General features: G+C 48.6%; 2 protein-coding genes and 1 long non-coding RNA gene across 4 annotated transcripts; 1 reads left to right on the forward strand and 2 right to left on the reverse strand.

Moving 5' to 3' along the window:
* Window positions 1–9,836: 9,836 nt before the first annotated feature.
* On the reverse strand, window positions 9,837–12,760 carry LOC109782715 (uncharacterized). 2 transcript variants are annotated; one of them, XR_012203213.1, is made up of 6 exons: window positions 12,240–12,760; window positions 11,796–11,912; window positions 11,031–11,533; window positions 10,817–10,891; window positions 10,470–10,742; window positions 9,837–10,394 (listed from the first exon to the last, which is right to left on the reverse strand). It is a non-coding gene; the product is annotated as an uncharacterized lncRNA (long non-coding RNA). The 2 variants fall into 2 exon arrangements; XR_002237550.4 differs by having other exon boundaries at window positions 11,735–11,912.
* Window positions 12,761–19,319: 6,559 nt separating this feature from the next.
* On the forward strand, window positions 19,320–22,797 carry LOC109782719 (disease resistance protein RPM1). Its single transcript, XM_020341337.4, has one exon. It carries the CDS (start codon window positions 19,496–19,498, stop codon window positions 22,268–22,270), a length of 2,775 nt encoding a protein of 924 aa, XP_020196926.1. The 5' UTR covers window positions 19,320–19,495; the 3' UTR covers window positions 22,271–22,797.
* A 1,254-nt stretch (window positions 22,798–24,051) lies between these two features.
* Window positions 24,052–26,683, reverse strand: LOC109782720 (deSI-like protein At4g17486). Its single transcript, XM_020341338.4, has 4 exons — window positions 26,359–26,683; window positions 25,209–25,496; window positions 25,046–25,126; window positions 24,052–24,352 (listed from the first exon to the last, which is right to left on the reverse strand). The coding sequence occupies exons 1-4, from the start codon at window positions 26,489–26,491 to the stop codon at window positions 24,213–24,215; spliced, it is 642 nt and encodes a 213-aa protein (XP_020196927.1). The 5' UTR covers window positions 26,492–26,683; the 3' UTR covers window positions 24,052–24,212.
* Between the last annotated feature and the right edge of the window lie 1,171 nt (window positions 26,684–27,854).

Here is a 27,854-nt window from a genome sequence, read left to right on the forward strand (position 1 = left end):
CTTAAGAAGCTTCCTTGCCCTATTCTGCACTCAATCTGCTTAGCTGAGATGGCATGCCAAGGCCGATTAGTTGCTAAAATATCCTGCCATATATTTATTGTGACGTAGATTGCCATGGTCTAGTAGCCAATCTGTTAGGTGAAATAGCTCTACACCATTTTATACTCGATCTTTGTTGTTGCGATGGCCTTCGATAGTTTGATGGCTATGTGCTCGGCCTCATTGACTGCTGAAACAGCCTACCATAATTTAGCACTCAAATCTATTTGATGAATTAGCTTCACATATATTTCGTTACTTAGATCTGCTCGTCCAAATATCTTGCCATAGCTTTAGACATCGACCTACGTATTTTTTCTGGACTTCATAAAAAAGCATATATGTTTTTCCTGTAATATCTAGTAGAAGAACTAATTTGTATGTCTAATAGATGGACATGACTTGGATAACTTCTACTCGAAGATTCTTCGCTGCATATGTCGAGGGGGGTTGGAAACTTCATGAACTTTATCAGAGCTGAGTACGGTGGTCCGAAATCAGATGTGCTCTGCCCATGTAGCAGTTGTATGAATTCAGTTACAAGACCCCAGTCAACTGTGCAAAATCATCTACACTTGTATGGGATGTCGGTCACATATACTAGGTGGGTTCATCATGGTGAAGTTGTGAACGTCAATGTTATTGACTACGTGGAAGCAGCAGATCACCATCTTGATCTGCCTGATGCTTAGGTGGAAGAGGAGGAGGAGGAGGTGGTAGCGGAGCCAGTGAGTTTGACCAACATTGAAACAATGGTACGAAATGCTCGTGCATTCCGTGAACTTTCACCTGCAGAAGAAAAACAGTGGGCCCGCATGTTGGAACAATGCAACGTGGTTGTCACCCCAGGAAATAAGCTGTCAGTATTCTCAGCTATGGTCACCTTTCTTCAGGTGAATACATCTGAGTGGATGACCAACAAATCATTCGATGCGATGTTGGCTGCTTTCCGCAAAGCTTTCCCAAATGCGTCTGAGCTGCCACACACCTACAGTAAAATGAAGAATTTCCTTCGTGCAGTTGGAATTGGATATGATATGATCCATGTTTGTAAGAATAATTGTGTTCTGTTCCGGAAGGATTATGCCAACTTAAGTGAATGCCCGAAATGCAAATCATCAAGATGGAAAGATGGCGATGATGTGAAGAGGATTCCTCATAATGTTCTGAGACATTTTCCAATTACACCAAGATTGCAGAGGTTGTTTCATGATGCTGAAACAAGAGAGGATGTACTGTGGCATTCTAGGAACCAGGAGTACAGAGATCAGAATGTAATGAGCCATCCATCACATGGTAGTGAGTGGAAAAGCTTCAATCAGAAACACGAAAAGTTTGTTGCTGACCCGAGAAACATTAGACTTGGCTTAGCTTCAGATGGATTTAACCCATTTGGCCACCAGAGCGCTACATATAGCATGTGGCCAGTGCTTGTTATCCCTTACAACATGCCTCCAAATGTCTGCACCAAAGAATCAAACTACATGATTGCCTTGCTCATCCCAGGTCCAAAAAGTCCTGGAAAGGATTTTGATTTGTTCATGGAGCCTCTTGTGGAGGAACTTCAACAGCTATGGAGGGGTGTTCTCACTCGAGACCTATATAGCAGCCCACCAGCTGATTTCTTTCTGCGTGCTGTTATAATTTGGTGCATCCATGATTATCCGGCTTTGGGCACTATATCAGGGCGAACGACACATGGTTACAATGCATGTGTTCACTGTGACAGGAATCCGTTGTCATACGCAATACTTAGCAAGATCTGTTACATTGGACACCGCCGTTTCCTTGCCAAGGACAAGCCGCATCCTAGAAATACCGAAGACATGTGTTCAATGCAAAGCATGAAAACCGTGATGCGCCAAAGAGGCTCACCGCTGATGAGTTGCAAGTGGAATTAGAGAAGGTCGGGCATATTACACCAGGAAACCATCCTTGTAATGGTAGCGGGAAAAGGAAGCATGGCAGGGCAGAAGAGAGATTATTGTTTACCCGCAGGTCCACTTTGTGGGACTTGGAGTATTGGAAAGATTTGGATCTGCGGCATAATCTTGATGTGATGCACATCGAGAAAAATATATGTGACAGCATTATCGGCACACTTCTTAATATTGAAGGCAAGACGAAAGATACCTTAAAATCTAGGATTGATTTGACACACCTGGGTATCAGACATGATTTGTAGGTGCAAGATGAAGGTAAACCACGGGATATGGCACCAGCTGTGTACGTCTTGGACAAGGTAAAAAGAAAAGAATTCTACGAGGTCCTGTCATGTGTGAGATTCCCACATGGATTTGCTTCCAACCCTGAAAGGAGAGTCAGTGCAGATGGAAACAAGGTACAAGGGTTGAAAACTCATGATTGCCACGTCCTACTTCAAAGGGTTTTACCTGTTATCCTTAGAGGATTGGGCCGCCCTGACTTATACAGAGCAGTTGCAGAGTTGGGACAATTCTTCAGGGAACTCTGCAGTAGAAATATCAGGATAGATGCTTTGGAGCATCTTAGAGACAAGATACCAACTATCCTATGCGACCTTGAGAAGATATATCCTCCAGCCTTCTTTGATGTGATGGCCTGATGAGGCACTACTTAGAGGTCCAGTACAGTATGGCTGGATGTACCCTATTGAAAGGCGGCTAGGCACTTTCAAGGGCTATGTTCGGAACAGAGCTAGACCCGAGGGTTCCATTGCAGAGGCCTACATTGCTACAGAAGCGTTGACATTTTGCTCAAAATACATTGAAACAGCTAATCAGCTTAGCAAAGAGGTGGATGAAGACAATCCCGGGCTCAATGTTTTCGATTATTCTGTTCGAGTTACAGGGAAGAGTCGACAAGAGGACAAACCTAAAGATTTGGACAAAATGGTTTGGTATGTGTTGAATAACTGTCCTGAGATACTACCTTATATCAAGTAAGTGCTAAGTACTGCAGCTTATACATCGTAATCTACTAAACTTGCAGCACATTCTTATATATTTAGATGTTTGACGCGATCACTATGTTGTGCAGCATCTACAAAAAGGAGTTACTGCCGCAAAATCAAAGAAACATTGACAAACTGGTTATGGCAGGATTCGCGAAATGGTTCAAGAGCCATGTAAGCTTTTGAATTGCACTGTCAATTTTTTTAATATATTGAGTACATAAGATGATCATCTTGTCTATTTTCTAACCATAGGTTAAGAAGATGCGGGAGGATGGGCAGGCAGTTGATGATGCCCTTTACTCACTAGCAATGGGTCCTGATACTCGGGTAAGACATTATGAATCTTGCGTTGTTGGAGATGTGCACTACAACACCCTTGCACGAGACGAAGGCAGGAAGACACAAAACAGTGCCATCATGAGCACGGATACGTATGACAAAGAGACAACTGAAATGTATGCTAACATAACAGACATTGTTCAGTTGCAGTATATCTCCAGTTTCGAGGATCATCGGTGTGTGGTTCTGTTGTGCTGTCGTTGGTATAACCTGTTTTCCCGGATCGCAAAACCTAGAGCTGATGATTATTTCAAATCCATCAATGTCAAGGCGGCGTACCAGACCAACGAGCCTTTTATTTTGGCAAATCAAGCAACACAGATATTTTTCTTGGAAGACACATTTGCACGTAGCGATGACTGGAAAGTATTGCAAAGGTTTGAGCAGAGGAATTCGTTTAATGAAGTTGCACAACAAGATGATGCTTACACTGCTCCTGATGTACAAGATAACACAGATTTTCCTAATATCTTTGAGAACCATCACGTCAATGACGCCGGCGAAAAGATTGCCTGTCATGCTGTGGACATACAAGAGTTGATCAAGAAGAAGCCAACGTTCGAGGACGTTGAGGACGAAGAAGAAGATGACACCATGGAGAATTATGATTCAGACTGATACACATGGCGAAGATGTTGACGCTGCTGCTGCGGATGATGATTACATTGCTTTTGTCGTATTTGCCTGTCAGAAGGCGTTTTTTTATCTACTATGTGAAATTGTGTTTGCTATGACAACTGAAACCTGATGAACATGTTGTTTAGTATTTTCCTGTGAGAACATCACTTGTTATGTATGCTGATTTGTGTTTGGTGATTGTATGACGACTAAAACATGATGACATTGTTGTTTAGTTGTACTCATATTTGGCTCTGAAACTTGAATTTGATGACATAGTTTGTTGTTGGATTGCAATTTGCTCAACGTCTTCGAATGAGAACAAAGCCGACCCGACAAGGCCTCTACTAATTTATTTATTTATTACCAAAAGGGCCTCTGCTATTTATTTATTTATGAGCAAAAGGGGATACCCCCTGATTTCTGTTAATAGAAATCATTAGATGTTCACAACACTACGCCCAGCCTGCTACACAGGTTTCATTCATTACTAGTTTCAGCAAAGTGCTCATGTCATAGCCACTGAATACATCACGAGTGCTACATACACTGCAAATAAAGAGACAATCATCCTACAGAGCACATCGATTTTGCCCATTATCTTCACAAGCTCTTTCATCTCCTCATTGCTGTCAAGGTCGTTCAGCAGCTGTTGCTTGGCCATGATCAGAGGAACTGCATCTTTAACCTTCTGCTCTGCATCTTCCTCTTCTGCCGTTCCTTCAGTTACTTGTCCAACACCCCAACCTGCTGGTATTGGGATTCCTCGGCTAACCAAATAATCAGCATAGTTGCCCTCCCCCACATCAGCAACTTCCCAGAAATATAAATCACACAAATCTTCCCTTTTCTGCACGAATCAAATTGGAAGATCATCAACCAAACTATTAAAAAAATCAGCAACTGAAAGCAGCAGAACAACACTTAAACATATTATTACCCCATGATTCGGGCATTTGTAGAAGACTCGGCCAGGGTTGAGGATTGTGGTTGAGACGCGACGGATGACTCTGCATGATTAGCAGCAGTGGCACCACACCAACGGCAGCGGGTTGCGATGAGCAACCGCCTGCGGTGCGCGTGCCGACGGGGGTGTGATGAGACCCACAGGCGATGGTACGGGTGGCGACTTGGTGCATATTTGGTTGTTGCCTGCTGAAGAGCAGGTGGACGAGCAGCCAGCGGACATGGTTGCTGCAGCCAGAGCTTCTGATGCTAGGCAGAGTAAGTAGAGAAGTGGAGAAGCGAACGTTGGATATGTCAGTTTCATTACTTGCAGAGTAGCATAGCACCATATATAGTCATAGTCTAGGTTTGGATTCGAACCAGCTACAGGAGCACGTCTCTCTTTTTCTAAAACTCAGCAACGTCTCTTTACTGGTACGCTAGCTTGTTCTGTACGCCTTCTCAAGTCTTTGATTCCTCCACCTGACATCTGGGACCCACCGGAAGGGCCTCTGTATTTCGCGAAAAAAACGTGCCCCCCGCTGACAGGTCGGACCCACCAGCTACCTTCGCACGCAAGGAAGTGCCTCCTTATTACGCACAAAAAATGAATACTCTCCCTGCCAGCTGGAACCCAGCATAGTGGGAGGCTGACTTGTGGGCCTACCAAGTTGACGGGGACGGAGGGCTTTGTCAACTTAGTCAATATGAACGATTCTAGCTCTAGTTACCGTACGATGTTCATCCAACGGCAGTAGTGCTTCTTCAACCTCTGGTCTTCTTGCTCCAGCCGCCCAAACCAGCGCCGGTCGTGCCGCGTGCTCCTGCCTCCCGTGGCCGACTGTGATGCCGCGAAGGCCTCACCGCCCCCTACTACTCCCACCGCTGGCCAGGGCATCCCTCTACTCACCCACACCCCCTGTTATTCTGCGGCGACGGCAGCCTCACACTGCAGCCGAACCAGTGAACCCTCGTACTCCTCTCCGCGTGGGCATCCACTGCCGCGTCTTCCTCGGCTCCACGTCGTTCCCTTCCTAGGCCTTGCTGTCGTCCACCGCCTTGGTGCTCTCGGCGCGGCGTGGTCAATGTGGTCAACGACCGACTTCCATCGCAAGAGTACTGTACGTGGAGAGGCTGACAGCTGGGTCCACGGCCACAACCTAGTTTTTTTGTGATTTGCCAAGTAAGTCGCTTTGTCAGGCCTGTTGGGCTGCAAATCTATCAAGACGAGGAGAGCTTCATTCGGCTGGCCGAGAAAATGGCCTATCAGTAATGAGAAATGGACTGTACATTTTTAAAACACATCAAACCGGCAATTAGTTTCAAATTTCTTTTTTTCATTTCGAGATTTTAAATTGCATTGATTTTTATGCGTGGACAATTTGTTGGATTTTACATTGATATACATTTATTTTTAAAATCAGTTTGAATGTGACTCAAAATTTCGGGATTAAAAACAGTTCGGACCGCACCGAAATATGCAAAATTTCGTACAATTTTTTAACCGTGGCCACATTATGGGCTGTAATGCTAACAAAAAGAATATGGGCTGTTGGATGTCCATCCAACGGCCGTAATGCTTCTTCAATCTCTGCTCTTCCTGCTCCAGCCGCTCAAACAAGCACCGGCGGAACTGCCTGCTCCCTCCTTCCCGCGGCCGGCTGTGCTGCCGCGCAGGCGTCACCGCCCCACCGTACTCCCATCGCTGGCCTAGCCATCCCTCTACTCACCCACACCTGCTGTTATTCTCCGGCGACGGCAGACGAACCAGTAAACCCTCGTACAGTCGTACTCCCCTCCGCGTGGGAAACAACTTCCGAGTCTTCCCTGCCTCCGTGTCGTTCCCTTCCTAGGCCTCGCCGTCGTCCACCGCCCTGGTGCTCTCGGCGCGGCCTGGTCAACGTGGTCAACGACCGACATACATCTGAAGTGGACTGTATATGGAGAGGCTGATAGCTGGGTCCACGGCCGCACGCAAGGAAATGCCTCCTTATTACGTGCAAAATAATGATTCCTCCACCTGACATCTGGGACCCACTGAAAGAGCCTTTGTATTTCGTGAAAAAACGTTACCTCCGCTGACAGCTCGGATCCACCAGCTATATCTTCGCACGCAAGGAAGTGCCTCCTTATTACGCACAAAAAAAATGAATACTCCCCCTGCTAGCTGGGACCCAGTATAGTGGCAGGCTGACTTGTGGGCCTACTAAGTTGACGGGGATGGAGAGCTTGTCAACTTAGTCAATATGCATGATTCTAGCTCCAGTGACCGTACGATGTCCATCCAACAGCCGTTGTGCTTCTTCAACCTCTGGTCTTCTTGCTCTAGCCGCCCAAACCAGCGTCGGTCGTGCCTCGTGCTCCTGCCTCCCGTGGCCGGCTGCGATGTGGCGGAGGCCTCACTGCCCCCTACTACTCCCATCGTTGGCCAGGCCATCCCTCTACTCACCCACACCCCCTGTTATTCTGCGGCAACGGCAGCCTCACATCGCAGCGAACCAGTGAACCCTCATACTCCTCTACGCGTGGGCATCCACTGCCGCGTCTTCCCCGGCTCCGCGTCGTCCCCTTCCTAGGCCTCGCCGTCGTCCACCGCCCTGGTGCTCTCGGCGCGGTGTGGTCAACGTGGTCAAGGAACGGCTTCCATCAGACGTGGACTGTACGTGGAGAGGCTGACAACTGGGTCCACGGCCGCAGCAAGGAAGTGCCTCCTTATTACGCGGAAAATAATGATTCCTCCACCTGACAACAGGGACCCACCGGACGGGCAACCGTATTTCACGAAAAAAACATTTCCCCCTGACTGATGGGACCTACCAGCTACATCTTCGCATGCAAGGAAGTGCGTCCGGGCAAAAAAAACAATTCGCCCCCTGACTGCTGGGACCCACCAGCTACATCTTCGCACGCAAGGAAGTGCCTGACAGTCGGGACCCACCTGGTCGAAGCGTACGTAGCGTTGTCATTCTGGTCGCGAACGTGTACGTACATACTGGTCGATGTAGAGGCGTGCACGTGTCGTAGTAGAGGCGCGCATGTAGCATGTACACGTACGTACAGCGGCCAGTGTGCAAGAAATAAAATATGGCCACGTACGTACATACGGGCGGGGTCTCGAACGCCTACTCGCGCATACGTACGGGCAGGGCTCGTGTACATGGCTGGATCGGAATGGAGAAACAGCGACGTCGTCGCCCGCAAAAAAAATAGCGTCGTCATCGTGTTCATGGGGAGGCAACGGAATGCGTCGTGTTCATTGGGAGGCAACGAAACGCGTGGGAGCCAACCGGCTTGGACGGAACAGCCGATGGAAACGAGGCCTGGCGTACCGCAGAACGGAGGAAACGGCCTTGTGTTCGACTGGCCACGTTCGAAACGGGATCCTGTTCATCGGTAGGGGTCTGGCGTACCGCAAAACGGAGGAAACGGACCTCCTACGGTCGAAATGGGGGTCCTGTTGATCGGGAGGGGTGTGGCGTACCGCAAAACGGAGGAAACGAACTTGTGTTGGAGTGCTACGGTCGAAATGGGGGTCCTGTTCATCGCGAGGGGTGTGGCGTACCGCAAAACGGGACTCCACGGGATACTATTCATCTCCACCGTCGACCCCCTCCAGCCTCCACGGGCTACTGTTCATCCACCGTCGACCTCCTCCAGCCTCCACCTGCGACTGTTCATCCACGGGCTCCTGTTCATCCAGCCTCAACCGCACGCTACTCCACCGGCTACTGTTCAACCAGCCCTCTCCACGGGCTCATGTTCAACCACCCCTCCATGGGCTACTGTTCATCCAGCCCTCCACCGTTCATCCAGCCCTCCATGGTGTGGTCCTGTTCATCCAGCCCTCCACGGGGTCCTGTTCATCCAGCCCCAACCGGCTCGATCGATCGGGGTCCTGTTCATCCAGAGGCAACACCACGGGGTCCTGTTCATCCACCCCCACCGGGAACTGTTCATCCAAACCCCCCCAGCAACACTCACTGTTCATCCAGAGGCAGCATCGATCGGCTTCAGTTAGCAGCAGTCGCGAAGGAATCGCTCGATCGGGTTCAGTTAACAGCCATCGATCGATCGCTCGGGTTCAGTAACACGTAGCCTGCAGTGCAATCGCTCGGGTTCAGTTAGAGCTTAACGCCTCGCTCGGGTTCAGTTAGAGCCCAACGCCTCGCACCCACGCGTGTGCGTGTACGAGAGAAACACGCATCGCTCGGCCCCGACCACCCACCGTAACCGGGAACACCCCGATATTTTCCTCGCCCTCGCTTCTACCACGGTTTTTTTTCCGTCATGGATGGCCCAAAGAATGTCATGCAGCTGCGTCTCCGGCCCGCCCAGGACGAAAAGCCCATTTTCTGTCATGATTTTTTGTCATAGAAGTAGGAGCCCACCACATCTATGATGATACCGGGTTTTGTCACAATTATCGTCATAGAAGTGTCATAAGTATGACAGAATTTTTTTCGTTTGGCCCAAAATGTCACGGATGTGTCTTTATTTTGTAGTGTAGGGTAGTAAAGGGAGAACTACTGCGATTGTGTTTCTGGTTTATCCAGACAAACACCTCAGTAGAGAAAGCCGAAAACTGACTGTCATGATGCGGCGAGGGCTGGTCAGCTATTCGGTGGCTAAACATAAATCTCTTGCGATTTTTTCCGCATTATGCGACGGATTGGCTTCCACCCGATCAGGTGTCTACAGCGCCCTAGTCCGGATAAAACAAATACTAACTAGGGGCTGCGCCTACACTCCTATTGTCAAACTCCTATGGCTAAGTGAGGGTGATAAAGCCACATAGTCCGATTGCATGGTTCTCTGCACTAAACACCTCCTTAAAGGACCAAACTCTTGGGTCAAGTGTGTTTAGGTTCCAACCCGAACACCCCAATACTACCTACGTGGGGCTGAAGCCGACGACCGGCCAACTCTCAGATTTAATAAAACGGCCGCACAGGAGGAAATATTTTCACACAACAACAAGCAATATATTACATATAGTCTTTGTTCCATAATACAGGACTGGATAACATGAATACATTTATTCAAAGATAATGTCCTTCGCACACTGGCCCTCTACAATGCGGGATCCTTCCAGGACATCATCAAAATACCGCTCGGGCGTGCGGTGCTCTTTGCCCTCAGGCGGTCCCTCGGTCGCGAGCTTGACGTCGTTCATCTTCGCCCACTGCACCTTAACACGGGCGAAGGCCATCCGCGCACCCTCGATGGACCGACCGCTTTATGGCATCAAGCCTAGGGCAGGCATCGACCAACCGCTTCACGAGCCCGAAGTGGCTGCTAGGCATGGCTTCGGCATACCATAGATGGATTATCAAATCCTTCATGGCCAATCCGGCCACCCTATGCAGTTCAGTCAGCTGTTTCAGCTGATCGCTGAGGGAAACCGGATGCTCTGGCGCAAGGTATTGCGACCAGAACAGCTTCTCCGTTGAGCTCCCCTCTTCGGCTCGGAAGAACTCCGCAACATCAGCAACACGGTGAGGCAGATCCGCAAACGTTCCTGGGGAACTCCAAACCCGGGTTAGTAAGAGGTACCTTTTCTTCATAAATTTGCTCTGCACAATAAAGGCCTTACCCGCCTCAATTTGCTTGGCCTCTTGGATTTCCCGGAGGGCGCCCTGGGTTTCAACCCGGGCCTCTTGCGCACTTTGGCGGGCCTTAGCAAGTTCGGACTCTTGGTCTACAATCTTGCGCTCCAAGGACTCGCATTTCTCTACGGCGTCCTTGAGCTCCTGCTACACCTCCCTGACCCTTGACTCGTGTTTTTTGCGGGCGGCTTGTTCCTTCTCCGCTTTCTTCTAGGACTCGGCCAGCGCGTTCTTGAGGGACTCCACCTCGGCCGCAGCTCCTATGAAATATCATGATAACATGATCAACACAAACAATTCATATCATTCTAGATCTGAATAGTCCATTGCATACCTTGCTCGACCTGCTCCAGCCTCTGCTTCAATTTGGAGACTTCGTCAGAATGGAGGTCGCAGCCAACATCGACGCCTGCTTATTCACACACATGATTAGTGTCCTGTGAAAATTATTTGATCCTCTGCCCGACTTTTCTTTTCGAACACCGGACAGAGTCTCAGGGGCTACTGCCTATACTATGACATTCTTTTTGCATAATTCCGTCACATACCTCAAAGCCTGTTAGAAGGCTGACACAGGCTTCGGTCAGTCCGCTCTTAGCGGACTGAACCTTCTCAACCACCGTACCCATAAGGATACGGTGTTCTTCCACAATGGAAGCACCTTGAAGCGCTTCCAGTAAAGTATCCGGTGCCTCTGGGTGGACAGAGGTCAGCGGCAGAATAGGTGCACCACCCTCTTTCAAAGGAGGCTGCTTACCTGATTCCGGAGCGGTATGGGCCTCCGGAATAGTTTTCGGCTGGGGGCCGAATTGGGTATGTCCCCCATCGCCAGTTTCCAGGGGGATCTGTCCCCCATGTGTCCGACGGCCGAGGTCTCACCCTCTGGCGCCACCTGGACGGCCTCCTGTACCTCTCCCTGGAAGGGGAGGGTCCTTCGGGACAACACTTCAGCGTCGCCCGTAGTCTTGGGGGAGGAGGCCGGCGGAGGCGACTCGCTGTCCATCACATTTGGATCCAGCTAATTCCCCAAAGATGAGGGGCGTGAGCCGGACTGCAGCGCATGATTAAACATGTTAAAAACCACGAAGTAAAGAAGCTGGATATATGTGTGCATAAGTGCCTTTGAGTAAATATAAATTGATCATCACTTTAGACCCATGTTCTTTTCAGAATCGCATCTACTTGTGCATATCAATTGTTTAATTGGAAATCCCAAAAAGTTGACTAAACAATTAAACAAAGAAATAGATACCGAGAGATTTGCATCCAGTTGTGATGTACAAATATAGATGTTAGAGCCATCCAATATAAACCTCAAATATCCTCACAAAAGCCTGTGTTTCCACATCTAGTATAGACACAAGATTCTCTGAAGTTGCTGCAAGAAATCCACCAAAACGTGGCTGAAATCTCAGCTAGCTTGAACCTCCCTACACAGGCATTGCAAGTAAATATAAATCAACAAACAGATGATATGTAAGTGATCTCATTTAAAACCATAGGCTGCTTGTGACATCTCACTACTTCAAAAATAAATAAATTGTGTGGCATCCACAACAACAAAGCAAAGCTACTGCAAATCGACAGAATGTTCAGTAAGCAAAGCTACTACAGCAAAGTTCAACAACAAAGCAAAGCTACTGCAGATCGAGATAATGTTCAGTAGAAACTTGAAATTTGTAATTAGTAGAACCAAATCACTGTTACCAATAAGTACATCCTCATATCTAGCTGCGGAGGGGGGCGCATGAGCTTACCAGCTGCGCCTGCGCTTGGAGCGGGAGTTCTCGCAGCGGGCGAAGGCAACGATGAGCGCGACGCCCGCGGTGATCCCCACCGCCAGCCCCATCTACTTCCCATTCCGCCTCCTCTCTGTTTCCTCCCATACCAGCGCCTACTTCTCCGACTCCTCCCTCTCCGCGGCCCGACACGCATCTCGGGGCAGCTCGCGGGCGAAAGCGAAGCGCCCGAACCGCTGGTGAGGTGACAGTGCCCGCTCCGTGCTCGAGCAACGCCGGCGCGGGATGGCCGCGGCCGCGGATCCGTTGGAGATGAATACCGCGCCTCCGCGTCCGCCTCAGACGGTGCCTTGCGCAGGGTCGGCCGCGAGCATGCGGAGCTCGAGCGCCACCTCGGGCAGGGAGGCGACCAGATTCGATGAGAAGGGCCGGGCGAACCTCGCGTCGGCGGCAGGGACGATGGGGAGGTGCGGCCTGACGAGGTGGAGAGAGGGGGACTTGGCGACCAGAAGAATGGGGAATGGCGGCCAGAGTATCTCGATTTTTTTGAAACTATGATGATTTTTATAGCAAATTCAGAAACTATACAGCCTAATACATAAAAATCGACACTATGACCCCGTCGGCCTTCTGTTGGCCGAAGAGGGACTTTTCGGCCTACCGTTGGCCGAAGTGGGCTCTTCGGCCTCCCGTTGGCCGAAGAGTGCCCACCTGGGCCGAAGAGCACTTTTCGGCTTCCCGTTGGCCTAAAAGTGTCAGGGGCATAAAACGTAATTAATATGGCCTCAAATGAAAAAGTTATCAACATGAAAAATCTTCATCTCGTTGAAACAGTTGATTTTGATATAAAGATCGTCTTAATCCGAGCTCGTATGCAACCTGCAGAGCCAAAACAAGGTCAGGGGCAGAAGCTGCAGAGTTACTTCGGATAGACCGAATGGATGTCAGAAAATTTGTCACGGGACACCCGGTGCATTCGGTGAGACCGTGTGAAATATAGAAGAGTGAACAAGTTTGGTCAGGTTCGCTCTGTGAGACCGAACCAAACCACTCGGAGGCTCCAAATGGATCCGAAAAATTACCAAAGATTCCTGTCCGAATTAAAGTTAGGATTTTTGATCAAAAAATAGTTCGTCTGCACCGGGAAGACTGCTCGCGTACCGCGCTTTTTGCCGGGTCTTCTTCGACATGAGCTACGGTGCATCACCCCCAGCGTCGAGCGTACACGGTGACGTTTTTGTGTGCATCACCCCCGACGTCGAGGGTGCACGGTGACGGGCCTAAGAGGTGACCATTGCCTCTACTTTGCATGGTGGATGACGCCACCGCCTAAACTTTTCGTCTCAATTCCTGCCATTGCAACCGAGACATTTCTTCAATGCCGGCATGTGTCTTCCCGGTGCAGACGAACAATGCCCACATCGATTTATGAGGCGGCTGGACTTCCCGTACAATAAAAGGACTAAAAATTCTATCCAAAAATCTTTGGCAATTTTTCGGAGCCTCCGAGTGGTTTGGTTCGGTCTCACCGAGTGAACGTGACCAAACTTGTGTACTCTTCTGTATTCCATACGGTCTCACCGAGTCCACCAGGTGTCCCGTGACAAATTTTCTGACATCCATTCGGTCTGTCCGAAGTAACTCTGCAACTTCTGCCCCTGACCTTGTTTTGACTCTACAGGTTGCATACGACGTCGGATTAAGACAATTTTTATATCAAAATCAACCATTTCGACGAGACGAAGATTTTTCATGTTGATAACTTTTTCATTTGAGGCAATCTTAATTACGTTTTGTGTCCCTGACACTTTTCGGCCAACGGGAAGCCGAAAAGTGCTCTTCGGCCCAGCTGGGCACGGCCAACGGCTGAAGAGCCCACTTTGGCCAACGGTAGGCCGAAAAGTCCCTCTTCGGCCAACAGAAGGCCGACGGGGTCATAGTTTTGATTTTTATGCATTAGGCCGTATAATTTCCGAATTTGCTATAAAAATCATCATAGTTTAAAAAAAACCACCCAAGTATCTCAGTGACTGAGTGTGCAGCGCACCGTTGTAGTACAATCTACTCATCAGGGGAGTACGTATTTGTTTATCGGCCGAAAGTTAGAAGGGCCCTTTTGGCAGGAGCTTGTAGTCCTTTTGAGTGTGCAAGTCGTGGTTAATCGTCGATTGTGGATATAATCTCAATTTAAGAAAAAATTGGTAAGAAGAAAGTAATATCTTCATTGTTCATAGCATACCAAAGTTGGCCAGCAAGGTTTTTGCCCGCAGATTGCAGTGTCAGATACCGGGTCTAATTCACTCCTTTCAGTCTGGTTTTGCCAAAGGAAGGTCCATTGTGGAAAACTTTGCCTTGGCCGCTGACATGGTTCAATCTGCCCATAAGAGAAATCTTCCTATGGTAGCGCTCAAGCTTGATTTCTGCAAAGCCTTTGATACGGTCAGTTGGCAGTGCCTATATACTATAATGGAAGCCCGAGGTTTCCCTCGGAGATGGATCAGTTGGATCTCTTCGCTTCTTTCAACAGCCAGCTCGAGAGTTATGGTTAATGGTGAACTTGGTGATCCTTTCAAGGCTAAGAAAGGACTAAGGCAGGGTGATTCCACATCACCATACCTGTTCATCCTGGTTGCAGATGTGCTGCAGAGGCTATGTTGTGCACAGTTCGAGGCGGGTAACCTGGTTCACCCTCTTGGATCGGATCGTTTGTTCCCTGTATTGCAATATGCAGACGACACACTGATACTTTTCAAGGGCAACATGCAGCAGGCCAGCCTCGTTAAGCAAATTCTTACAGCTTTTTCGGACTTCTCGGGGTTGCAGATTAACTTTCACAAGAGCACCTTGGTCCCCATATGCTTGGACAGTTCGGTTGCTAACCAGATTGCTGCTCTCTTCGGTTGCCCCGTCTCTTCGTTTCCCTGCACATACCTTGGCCTCCCTCTCTCTCTGCACAAGATCAGACATGGCATGCTTCTTCCAGTTATTCACAGGGTTGATAAGCGGCTGTCCGGCTGGTTGGCTGCCCTGCTGTCCCCTGGTGTCCGTCTGACTTTGATCAACTCAGTCCTCGCTAGTATCCCGAGCTACTTTATGACATGCTTTCTATGGCCCAAGGAGTCCATTGCTAAACTTGAGAGCCTGTTACGTGCATTCTTTTGGCAGGGAAAGAATCATGTTAGAGGTGGCCAGTGTCTGGTGGCATGGGAGCACGTCACCTTACCAAAGGAGTCTAGTGGACTTGGCGTGAGAGATCTTTATGCTCACAACAAAGCTATGCTGTGCAAATTCGTGGCCAAGGTCTTGCAGTGGTCTGATATCCCTTGCTTCCAGTGGTTTGCGGCCCAACACTGTCAAAATACGGTGTTACCTGGTGCTCATTACAGGGATACGTCAATTTGGAAGGGGTTCAAACAGTTCATTCCCCTAGTCATGTCTGCCTCCAGCTGCTCCTTGGGTACTGGACGCCTTATCTCTTTCTGGAAGGACAAATGGTTGCCTGCTGGACGTTTGTGTCATGCATTCCCAGTTCTTTTCTCTTATGTCAAGAGTCTGGGGTGCAGTGTTGCCTCACAGTTCTCTGACAGTGGTTGGCACATTCAGCTACACCCAAATTTGTCCCGAACGGCAGCTCGAGAATTGCAGGCTCTCCAAGAACTGTTGCTAGGTGTACAACCCTCTTCTACCGGTCAGGATCGCCGTATCTCGTTTCTCCACAACAAAGAAGTAACTACTGCATTCTTCTACCACCTCCTTACCTTCAGAGGTGTCAACAACATGTTCCAACAGTGGGTTTGGGATCCTGTTATCCCCTTAAAGCACAAAATCTTTCTTTGGCTAGCTTTCTGGGAGCGTCTGAATACCCGAGATAATATGGTAAAGACAGTGGTCTTATATTGCTACTCATGCTTGCTGCGACATATGCCCGGCTGTCGAGGCCATCAGTCATCTAGCTTTGAGATGCATTTGTGCCCCTGCTATCTAGAGTAGGTTTGACCTACTAGACGCTGCTAACAACTCCATGGATTTACTGGACTTTGTTCAACGTGCTCATCTACGGTGGCCTACATCTCCCAAGTTGCATATTCTGATTGCTGCTGCTTTCGTCACCCTTTGGCATGCCAGAAATGACCGGGTCTTCAATCACAAGCGCTGGTCCCCGCCTTATACGAGAATGTATGCCGCTGAATTGTTAACTCTATGGAGCCACGGCGCTCGGCGCCCTGAAGATAGAGCAACCATCATGGCTTGGTCGCAAACTCTTTTGGCTTAGTTTAGCTTGCCCAGCTCTTTTCTCCCCTCTCCCTTGTTCTCTCTTCCAGGCTTCTCATGGCCTTGCACCACGGTGCAAAATATGAACCCCATGTACGGATCTTATGATCCTTTGGCCTCGGCCTTTTGAAATATATAAGGTAGAACATGATCTACCCTCTCATTTCAAAAAAAGAAGTAATATTGAAGATATATTTTTCTTCATTGAAAACATTATACCTCAAATTTAGTTCAGTTTGGATACAATGATGACTCTAAGCTCTAAATAACAGACAAATTATGTCAGTTATACATTTTACTATATCATGGCTGTGATATAGAACAAACAGTTATGTTTGCGTTACATGATGAACATCTATATGGTATTGTGTGTTACCTGAGGAACATCAATATGGTACCGTGGTTGCCAGTGAGGTGTTGGTCATGGCCCTGGTTGCCTAGATGCACTAGCTAAGGGGGAATGGCCATAGTGCAAATATGCTTGGCCAAATTTAATTTTCTTCATTAACTGATTTTCTATCAATTAGTTAATGATCTTTGGTAAGAGTTAAGTAATGGACGTGGGCATGCTGATTCATAAAGCATAAAATCTTCAGTCATTTGTATGACTAAGGAATTCTATGCTCTTTGCATGAGATTTCATCTTCTCAAAAAGTAGGTTTGCATTATGATAGAATTATTAAGTTTCATAATAGAACATATTTTAGTCGAGACGTGCGTTGCACGTGCATGCTTACTAGTGCTAGCAAGAGCTACTTCTTTCGCCTTGGTATTGGCATTGGCGGCCTCGATCTCTAGCACCTTGGCTTGCTTCTTCGCCTCCATCGCAAGCATCCTCGGTTTCTTATGCGCCTCCATCTCAAGCCTCATCCTTTGGATCTCCATAAAGTCGTTCATTTGCTCTTCCGTGCCTTGCCGGCGCTTCTCCTTCCTTTAGTTCTTCTTGGTCATCATGCCCTCCACGGTTGTGATCAAGGCGATGGACGCCGCATCCCACTTGTCCTCCTTCTTGGAGTTGGTCTTCTCTCGTGGCCGTGGCTTCTCGCCCTCCCCAACCTCCTCAACGACTTTCTTTCCCCCACACGCCACGAGGGCGGCATATTGCACCTTGAACTTCTCCTCCCTGTTGATGACCCTCCAACAATGGGAGAGGTTGAAGGACTTGCCTTCATGTTGGACCTTGAATGCCTCCAAAGATTGGAAGGGCTACAAATGATAAAAGCAAGCATATGGGAAAATGGATATGCAAATGAACACGCAAGCATAAACGGAATGAAAACGAAGAGGGCCGCATGTATACCATGTCTTGCATACTGATGCCGCTCACAGGGCGTGCCTTGATGCTCTCAAGAGTGCAACAAAACTTGTTGTACTCTTGTTGAATCACCCTCCATCGCTTCGAAATGGACACCCACCCGCGCGTGCTATGAATTTGGTATGGCGCAAACTTCTTGCGCTCATGGTACTCACGGTGGACACGAATCCAAAAGGTTGATGCGTTTTTTTCGGCGCCGACTTTGGGGTCTTGCCCAATGTCCCTCCAACACTCACAAAGGAGCTTGTCCTCGGCCGCCGTGTATGCCTTCATCCGCTTGCTCTTGCACTTCGACTTCGCTCCGGCGGCTTGGTTGGCGAGCTTGTCATCGAACAAAGGCTCCCCGTCGATGTCCAACTCGCCCTCCTCCTCGAGACCGACCTGATCTTGCATGAAGGCGTCTTGCATGCCAGCTTGATCATAGGTAGCCAGCGTGAACGTCCCTCGGCCGTCCTGGCTTTGGGTCTCATCAGGATCATAGCCAGACGCAGCGGCACCGCAAGCGGCCGCCGCACCGCTCTCGAAGATGATGTTCTGCATGAAATGGTTGGTCGTGTCGTCGTCGCCGGCCGCCGCCATTGTGTCGAACAGGTTGCGGGCGCCCGGGAGCACGTCGGCTGGCATCTCCCACGCGCGTTTTCGGGTCCCTCCGGATGACGAGGCACCGGCCACCAGCGTGGCGCTGAGGTCGATGGGCGCGGGCGTGGAGGAGCCACCTGGCTCAGCTCCGTTGAGCATTCCCCGGAGAGTCGGGAGGCTTGCGGGTAGACGTGGAAGTCGGGAATCGGGTGCGCAGCTGACGCACGAGGCGACTCCGACAGCACCATCCGAGGGAACACGGACGAGCCGGTGCTGGCAGCGGCCACGACGACATTGACGAGCCCGTGATGACCAGGGTTTAAACCTAGGTAGATCATGGCCTCCCTCGTTGCCGCCGCAACGCGGGCGTTGGTGTCCTCCTGCTGCGCGGCATCGACGAGGGCGGCGACCGCCGCTGCTTCGTCCCTTGCATCCACCGCGTGCCTCCGGCCCTTCCTCTTGGCCGACTGCATGACCCGCTCCTTCGACGTCAGCTGCTTCTTCTTGGGCGGCATGAGGGTCTTGCGAGGGGCGCGGGGGCTTGCCTTTGCCAGAGGGGCGGAGGCGAGGTCGGACGAGGTGAGGGAGGCGAGGCCGGCGGCGGAATCGAGGGCGTCGTCCATGGCGAGCGGCCGAGCGCGCGCGGGCGGGAGATTTTTGGGAAAGTGGAGGGAATGATGGATGCTTTGCCACCGACTGGTGGGCCAGGGGGTAGTTGCCGCGCGGCGTGCGCGGCCGTTTCGTGTCCGCGCCGACACAAATTAGGCTAAAAAATGGGTCATGAATGGCTTGGCAGGCGGACGAAAAACGGGCGCGCGTCCATTTTGATCAACGTGTTGGGCCGACTACTGTCCGCCGTGACCTAAACGGACGCGCGTGGACGAAATAGTGGTCGCGTTGGAGTTGCTCTTAGACACTGTCTTTTTCAACCCATAAAGTTGTTCCAAGACGATCAAGCAAAAGGAAAAGAAAAGAAAAGAAAAAAAAACTGTTCCCAACGAGACAGAGAGAGAATCGGATCGCTGCCGTCAGTCAAAGAGAATCGCTGACTTTCTGGATAGGGCAGCACTTTCTAGGCCACACCACGCAGCTCACGTACAGCGAGGTCATGGCGGAGATGATCGCGATATCGCTCTCGGCGAAGGTCGCCGCAACGCTGTCGCGCAGTCCGGCCGCCGACATCTCCTCTCTCGTCGCCGTCCGCTCGGGCATCTCCGCCGCGGCACGGGACCTGGAGCTCCTCCGCGCGTTCCTCCGGTTCGCCGACTCCCGCCGCGGCGCGGACGCGCTCGCCTCCGCCTGGGTGGACCAGATCCGGGACGTCGGCTTCGAGCTGGAGGACGCCGCGGACGAGTACGCCTTCCTCTCCGGCGGCGGCTTCGTCCGCGCCTGCGCGAACTTCGGCGCGTGGCTCGCTCTGGCCAGACGGCTAGGCAAGGCGCGGGCGAGGCTCCGCGACCTGTCGGACGCCAAGGAACGGTACGGCATCCGGCCGGCCGAGGCCTCCGCGTCAAGCTCCGCTCCGGACGGCGGCTCCGCGGCCGTCGTAGGCCGGAAGCTAGCCGAAGCAGCGCATTTCTTGCAGGATGGGGAGATCGTCGGCTTTGCGGCGCACAGAAGGTCACTGATGAAATGGCTCACGGAGGACCTCGACTCCCGGCGCTCTCTGGTTGCTGTGTGCGGGATGGGCGGCGTTGGCAAGACCACTCTGGTCACCAGCGTGTACAAGGAGGTCGCCTCAAGCCGCCACTTCGACTGCGCTGCGTGGGTGTCCGTCTCCAAGAACTTCACGACGGATGACCTTCTAAGGAAAATCGCCAAAGAACTGCACCGGGACGCCCGTGCCGGCATGCCAGACATTGACGAGATGGACTACCGGTCGCTGGTGGAAGCTTTGCGTGGGCATCTCGCCAAGAAGAGGTACTTGTTATTGCTGGATGATGTCTGGGATGCCGATGCATGGTATGAAATCCGCAATGCGTTGGTTGATGATGGAACCGGGAGCCGGATAATCATCACGACACGCAGTCAAGATGTTGCCTCTCTCGCAGCTTCCACCAGGACCATCATGTTGGAACCGCTCCCTGAGCAAGAAGCATGGTCTTTGTTTTGTAACACCACATTCAGGGAAGATGCCAACCGGGAGTGCCCGCATCATCTGGAGCATTGGGCTTTGAAGATACTGGGCAGATGTTGTGGTCTACCATTAGCAATTGTATCAGTTGGTAACCTCCTTGCATTGAAGGATAGAACGGAATTTGCTTGGAAGAATGTCCATGACAGCCTTGACTGGAATGAAAGCAGTGTTCGTGGAATTGGGCAAGTGTCAAGCATACTGAATCTGAGCATTGACGATCTGCCTTATCACCTGAAGAGATGTTTGCTGTATTGCAGTATATACCCTGAAGATTTCTTGATCAAAAGGAAAATTCTGATCAGGTTGTGGATTGCAGAAGGCTATTTTGAGGAGAAGGGCCAGGGCACAATGGAAGAGATTGCGGATGATTACCTGCACCAGCTCGTGCAACGTAGCCTGTTGCAGGTCACGTTAAAGAATGAGTTTGGACGAGCGAAACGGCTCTGCATTCATGACCTGATCAGGGATTTGATTTTGCAAAGGTCAGCAAAGGAAGGGTTCACTGTATTCTCAAAATGTCAGCCAACATTGGAGTCAAGCAAAAAAATCCGTCATCTTATACTTGACCGATGGGCAAGTGATCATCGACCAGTTCCAAAGATGACATTGCTTCGCTCCTTCAGAGCATTTAAGTCAGATATGGATTCTTCAGTCTTGTCTGGCTTTAGGTTATTAACCGTATTAAACTTATGGTTCGTTCAGATAGATAAACTACCTAGCTCACTGACCAAACTTCTTAATCTGCGGTATCTTGGCATCCGTTCCACTCTCATTGAAGAGCTTCCACAGGATTTGGGACAGTTACATAACTTGCAAACTTTAGATACAAAGTGGTCCAGGGTCCAGAGACTACCACCAAGCATAAGAAAGCTCGATAACCTGCGCCACCTGATAGTGTTTAGACGCCGATCTGCAGACTTCAGTTCTCCGTTCCCTGGTACAGCAATTGAATTTCCAGACGGGCTGCAAAATCTTACTTGCCTGCAGACTCTAAAATACATTGAGGCTGATGAGAAGATGGTCAAATCCTTAAAAAGCTTAAAACACATGAAGAGCTTAGAGCTATCTGGTGTGCATGAGAGTAATCTTATTCATTTGCCCTCATCCATCTCCACAATGAGCGGCCTTCTGTGCTTGGGGATTGTCAGTCGGGACGCTAATGTAATATTGGACCTGGAGCCATTTTATCCACCCCCACTAAAGCTACAGAGACTTTCATTGACAGGAATGTTAGCCAAAGGTAAGTTGCCTTCATGGTTTGGGCACCTTGATAACCTCATGCAGTTGCGGTTGTGTTCATCTGAACTCAGAGGAGATTCAATTGGATTGCTCTCATCACTTCCCAGGCTGTTACATCTTACCCTAAAGAATGCATACACCGACAAGATCTTAACCTTTCCAGAAGGCAGTTTTCCAGTTCTTAAGAAGCTGAGCTTACATGAGATGCCTAACCTTTCTCACGTCGAGTTTCGAAAAGGGAGTCTTGTACATCTAAATCTATTAATCCTAGGCCGTTGTGATGAGCTAACTGAAATACCGCAAGGCATCGAGAACCTCACAGAGCTCGACAACCTTGAGCTTTTTGAAATGCCAAGTGAGATAATACAAAAGATTCAAGATGGGGAAACATTAGAGGGGAATTATGAAGATTCTCAGCGCACTACAACTGTTAAGAACATCCACTGGTATAATGGACGATTGTTGCAGAAAACAATTTACACCAACCTATTCACTGTTCAAATGTAGGGCATTGAAAAATGGATGCAGCATTGTGTGAAGTCTACTGGATTTGCTGGGCACTAAAAAGATGGATGCGCATCATTAACCCTCTTGGAGGCGTTATTTTGAGGTTTACGCACTGCTTCCACTTTGTTCCTTCTCCAGCCAGCTTTGACGGTTCAGGCAACGGCCATAGAGGCGTTCTCTCAGAGTTTCGGACCCTCACCTCTTTGTCGGTGGTAAAGAACCTGTTGGTTACGGAATGTGCATTGCCATGAAACAAGGAGGCGCTAGCCGCTTGGTGGATTGAAGATGATGTGTATGTTCTTCTCGGCTTTTCTGTTCTTAAGGGTCGTGTTGGTGTGTGTGTGCATCCTCAATGCTTCGCCACATGTTGTAGAGGCCAGGTTCATCTATTTGTATCAGCCTGATTATTCAATAAAATAGCTGGTTTCCAAGCAAAAAAAGCGAATCATGCCCGGATATTGTAAAGCATGCATTGATATACAAATTCAATTAGTGAATGAAGTTGATCCTGAACTGTGGACTTAAAACCCTCCTTATTTTATCTTGTGGATTTTATAGCATTTGTGGCCACATTGGCAGTGATCTAGGGTTATAATGCAGCTGGGGCTGCATTAATACAGGAGAAGTTAGTCGCTGTATTTCACTGAAAAAAGATATATTCACTGGATCACGGATCTCAGTGCTTTATAGCATACTTTCTGTAATTACTGTAAATTTTAAATGCTCATCAGTTGGTTTATCACATGTTCTCGAAACGATGGTGATGACTTTCATATAGAATGGAAGAAGTTTTCTACACAAGCTTTTCATGAATATATGAATTTGTCAGCAGATTGCTGCAAGGAGCACAATGGATAAACAGATAAATGAATTCAAAAAACAAAAAAGATTAACATGATGACATTCTGAGATACCTCTTTACACATTATAATTGATTGAAGAGGGAACGAACTGAATTCTTGCTATTACACGAGATTCTGGTATTATGTCATACGGAGACATAGAAGGGAACAATTATTAAGTCCGCTTCCAGTAGTAAGAAAGACTTCACGAAATTGTCGACCACGAAGGTCCTAACAGGCTTTACATCCACTGCATCAGGTGATATGAGCCAAGTGTGTGCAACTGCACATACATTTCTCCACTACTCCCTGCGTAAACTAATATAAGAGCGTTTAGATCGCTAAGTAGTGATCTAAACGCTTTTATATTAGTTTACGGAGGATGTACATTGCTGTTTGCACCTAATGATTCCAGCAATAAAATAAAATATATATAACCATCAGACCCTCTGGAGTAGCACACGAAAAATCAATCTGCCACATACACTAGATTTTCTCTAATACAGTAAAGCTTTATGTATAAAAGAGAGTTCTGCAAGCGCAGTTACAACGCCAGCAATAAGCACGGCAGACTACCCCCCAAAAAACAAAAATAGTACTCCCTCTGTAAACTAATATAAAAGCGTTTAGATCACTAAAATAATGATCTAAACGCTCTTATATTAGTTTACGGAGGGAGTATATTACAATATACTGGTTTAAGATTACATGGTACTCATTTGTCACAGCATATTCTGTGGCCGTACAAGCACTGCGCTAGACCAGGGTTTCAAGCTTGTGCTAATACGACCACGGCATGCTGCCAATTCAGATATTCATCACAACATCAGACCATTGCAGCGAAGGATGGCAGCATTTGCCTGCGCCTGGCAGCATACGAGAGAACACAGGATACTGATGCCTGAACAACTATGCAACAACTGAGCAGAAGACAAAGAGTTGCAAAATCACTTCTTTACCAGACAATTCCTATATGCATACACAGCAAAACTCGTTGGAAAAGAATCAATACAATCAACATTCAACTATACTTGGATATCACACAAGCTGGCGAAGTACGACCGTTAAACTGCAGCAGGGAACCCAAATGGTAGGATAATTCAAACGAGGTCTTTCGATAGCTTTGGTGACACGACTATAGATTGAAGGTCAGTGCCTGCGGCTGGTAGCAGGTGCTGATCCAGGTCATCCATATCACTGTCTCCATTAAGGGATGAACCTGATGAATCCACATCATCATCTAGCAGATAATCAAAAACAGCTAAATGTTAGTACATAGCTTTTTTGGTAAGAAAGAGAGGAAGAATGAGAGTAATTAGTCAATACGGAAGTTTGAAAGGAAAATCTAGCTATTAGAACAAGTGACACACCGTTTATAAACTCTCTTCCATTCTGGACAAGTATCAGCATTCAGTGAAATGTGAAGTGGCTTAAAAGACTAGTACCAAATCAGTGGAAATCAAGAATTTCTCATGTTGCTCCCTCTACTTCATCTAAGTTTCCCTAACAAGAGAAACAGCACGACTCTTTCTCTTTTCACAATGAATATGTAAATATGATCAGCATACTATGAAGAATAAAGCTCACCAAACGGACAGGGGAGTGTTTTTTGAAGGAAAATGGGAGGGCGGAAGACAACGTACAACACAAAGCCAAACAGATTTATTGCGGAGATGGCATTGCACAAGACCGGAATGTCCTCTTATTATTTCTTAGTAAGAGATTTCTGAGGCACGCATCATTCAAAACATACAACAAACAGTATAACACGCAAATGGCTGTTTACATTTTGAAGCATACAGGTCATTTAGAATGTGAACTACAACTACACAACAAGCTGTAGCTAACAACTGCATGCAATTTACTCAACATTATGATAGAAAGCTATCTTCCCAAATTATAAGCAAAATGCAGGCACTAGAAGCAGACTCACCAGAGAATGCAGGATGGGTTGCTCCGTGAGTAACAGTAGAGACTTGAATGCTTTTTGGTAGGAGGCGATTGAAAAAGTAGCCTAAGAATTTTACAAAATACAATCAGTCATGTATCGTTCCGAGCAAGTCAGAAAGAGAAGACATAAAATTAGTAATACTGACCCACTCTTGCTAGCCGATTTACCCATCCAGGGGCTGGTTTTTTGGTTATGTTCTTACAGACATCATCTGTAAAATGGTTGCAGTTCTTTGAAATCAAATGATATGTATTCCCATTGTACTTTCCTGCAAGAGTTTGAATGAACGAGCGGAACTCTGCCCTAGACATCTCAGTTGTACCCATCCATACCGACCTTCTATAGACATAGCCAGGGCAACATTTTGGTTCAACCTCAAAAACCCCACTGGTTGAGAGATCATGGGCTCCAAAAGCATATTCCAAACCATGAACTGTAGATTTCAATTACAACAAAACAATGAGTTAAAGATCTCACCTCTAGCACAGAAGAATCCACAAAATGCATGTCTGAAAAAAAGAAGAAGCTGCTACACATAAAAGCATCAGCCAATAACCCAACGTACAGTAAATATTTTGACATAACTAGCAACCTCAGTCCATAAAACGTAGACTGCTACCAATGAACATATCATTTATGACTGAGACTCTACCATTTTTATCAGCTGCAAACATTCAGTTATGATGCTAGCTCAATGTCAAAGCTAAAAAAACGCTAGGCGTTAATTGTGTGTTTTGCCACCGCCTTGCGTTTTTCTGAAACACACACTTAAGCGCAATTATGTGCACATTAAGCGCTAGGTGTTCTGTTATCGCCTAGAGCCTAGGCGCGCGTTTTTTTAACTATGCTCAATATCCAACTGTTCTTGGTACAAGAACATGACTGCAACACCAAACAAACTCTGTCGAAGGATTTGCCACCTACCCTGTCAATCAATAGATATAGATACACCCATACATCGTTATAATTCACCACCGTTCTCCAATTTTTAGTTTTCTCCTGCATCCTATAACTTCCTCATACAACTGAAAACTACTTTGCATTACTGGTCATCAGAAATTCAGACGACGATCAGTCCATCACCCCTCAAATCTGTAACCACCCACAACTTCTTCCTTTGTACCCTGTTATCCTGCCTCTTTCCAAGCAGTAACCTCCACGACCTACGGCAGCAAATATCACAGTATAACCCTTTACAAGCTCAACAAAGCAACTACCAATCTACGTACAGTACAGCGTCCCTGTAGGTAGTTAGAACCAAATCAAGCTCCAGCGAGTAGGAAGAGAGTCAAAACCTTCGATCCCGGAGTGGAAGATGCCGAGGCCGAACCAGTAGAGGTAGTCGTTTATGGGCGTCAGGTCGTACACGTTGAGGACCACCGCCGCGCCGGCGCCGGCGCCGCCGCCGCCGCCGTTCTGTGCCGCCATGCGAACCCCGCGGGCGCAGCAGATCCCTTCAGCGGCGCCGCATTAGCGTCCACCCGCCGGATCAGTGCCTGGGGAAACCCATGCGGAGCCGAATTTGGTCCGTATCGATTCGATTTTGCTTGGTTTTGGGCTCGGAGAGGGGAGGGGAAAGCGTAGTTAGCGTCGAGGATTATCTAGGAGAGTACTACCACGCCTCCTGTCTCTCTCGATGGTCTTAACCATTAAATTAAAATGGTTCCGTTACGCGCTGCAAACGCTGATGTGCGGTCGTAATGTGGGGCAATTGGAGTGTGGGTCCGCACTGTCATGGATACAGTTGGGTTGTTCTGTGGGTAGGGGAAGCTGCAGTCTTGCTCGGTGATGGAGAGAGCTGTCTGATTGTAGTGGGGAGTCACGACTCATGATGGCCCGCAAAGGCGCGCCCACGGGACGGGACGGGCGGGCTACGTCGGGCTCGTGGGTCCCAGCGGGAAGAGGAAGGATGGCTTTGACTCTTCTGGGAAGAGAAGGCTGGCCGCTCCTCGTCCGACACCGTTACCAGCAAGCCAGCGAAGCTGGTTCCACCTCGGACTTGGAGTCTCCGGCGTTCTCCCATGGTGCATCCAACTATGATGCACTTTCTAAGGCTAGTGGGAGCATCTCTAGCAGACTCCCATAAACGTAAAAACTGTATATAAGACTTACTAAAACAAATTTATGATACCGCGAGGCATCCGACACAATAGACTCCGTAAACTTGTATCTTAAAAGTTTTTTTCCTCCTCATGCTTCTTCCCCGAGACGCACACATGCACGAACTCGAACTTCGGCCGGCCAGAACGGCGCTGCTCCGGCCCGCTGCCTGCTCTGCCGATGCTTTGGCCGCCCGCCTTCTCCGGCGATGCTCCGGCCGGCCGCCGGTGAGCTCCTCCGCCTGCTCGCGCGCAACGTCGCAGGCCCCCTGCTCCGGCATTGACCGATTTTACAGGATCCTCAAAAACGGTTCGGATCCTCCATATACGATGGGTGAGAGCTCTAATATACGTTACGGGATATGCTATTTTACAGGATCTATTCGGTCCAACTTTCTAACCGTACCGTAAATCTATAGGTTTGACTGCTTTTACGGGATCTTCTAGAGATGCTTTGAATGTCCTAATCCTTACAAGAGAGTCTATGTAATTGAATAGCTTTTCAACAGGATCTCTTAAGACGTATTCTTAGGGCTAAGCTTTATGCTGAATTTTTTAGCAAACGTCTCTGTCAGATTTGCTAACATATTCTCCTTCTTTCGAATCTTGATTACCACGTTGTCGACATAGACCTGTATGTTTCTTTTGATTTCTTTGTGGAAGCACTTATAAGTGCACAGTTGGTAAGTGGC

This window comes from Aegilops tauschii, chromosome 2 (genome assembly GCF_002575655.3).
Source record: "Aegilops tauschii subsp. strangulata cultivar AL8/78 chromosome 2, Aet v6.0, whole genome shotgun sequence".
Classification (NCBI taxonomy): domain Eukaryota; kingdom Viridiplantae; phylum Streptophyta; class Magnoliopsida; order Poales; family Poaceae; genus Aegilops; species Aegilops tauschii.

Coding starts and splice junctions, on each gene's coding strand:
- LOC109782719 (XM_020341337.4), top strand. CDS start 19,496: ATGGCGGAGATGATCGCGATATCGCTCTCGGCGAAGGTCGCCGCAACG.
- LOC109782720 (XM_020341338.4), bottom strand. CDS start 26,491: ATGGCGGCACAGAACGGCGGCGGCGGCGGCGCCGGCGCCGGCGCGGCG. Junction 25,497..26,358: donor CTTCCACTCCGGGATCGAAG/GTTTTGACTCTC, acceptor TGAAATCTACAG/TTCATGGTTTGGAATATGCT. Junction 24,353..25,045: donor AACCCATCCTGCATTCTCTG/GTGAGTCTGCTT, acceptor ATTATCTGCTAG/ATGATGATGTGGATTCATCA.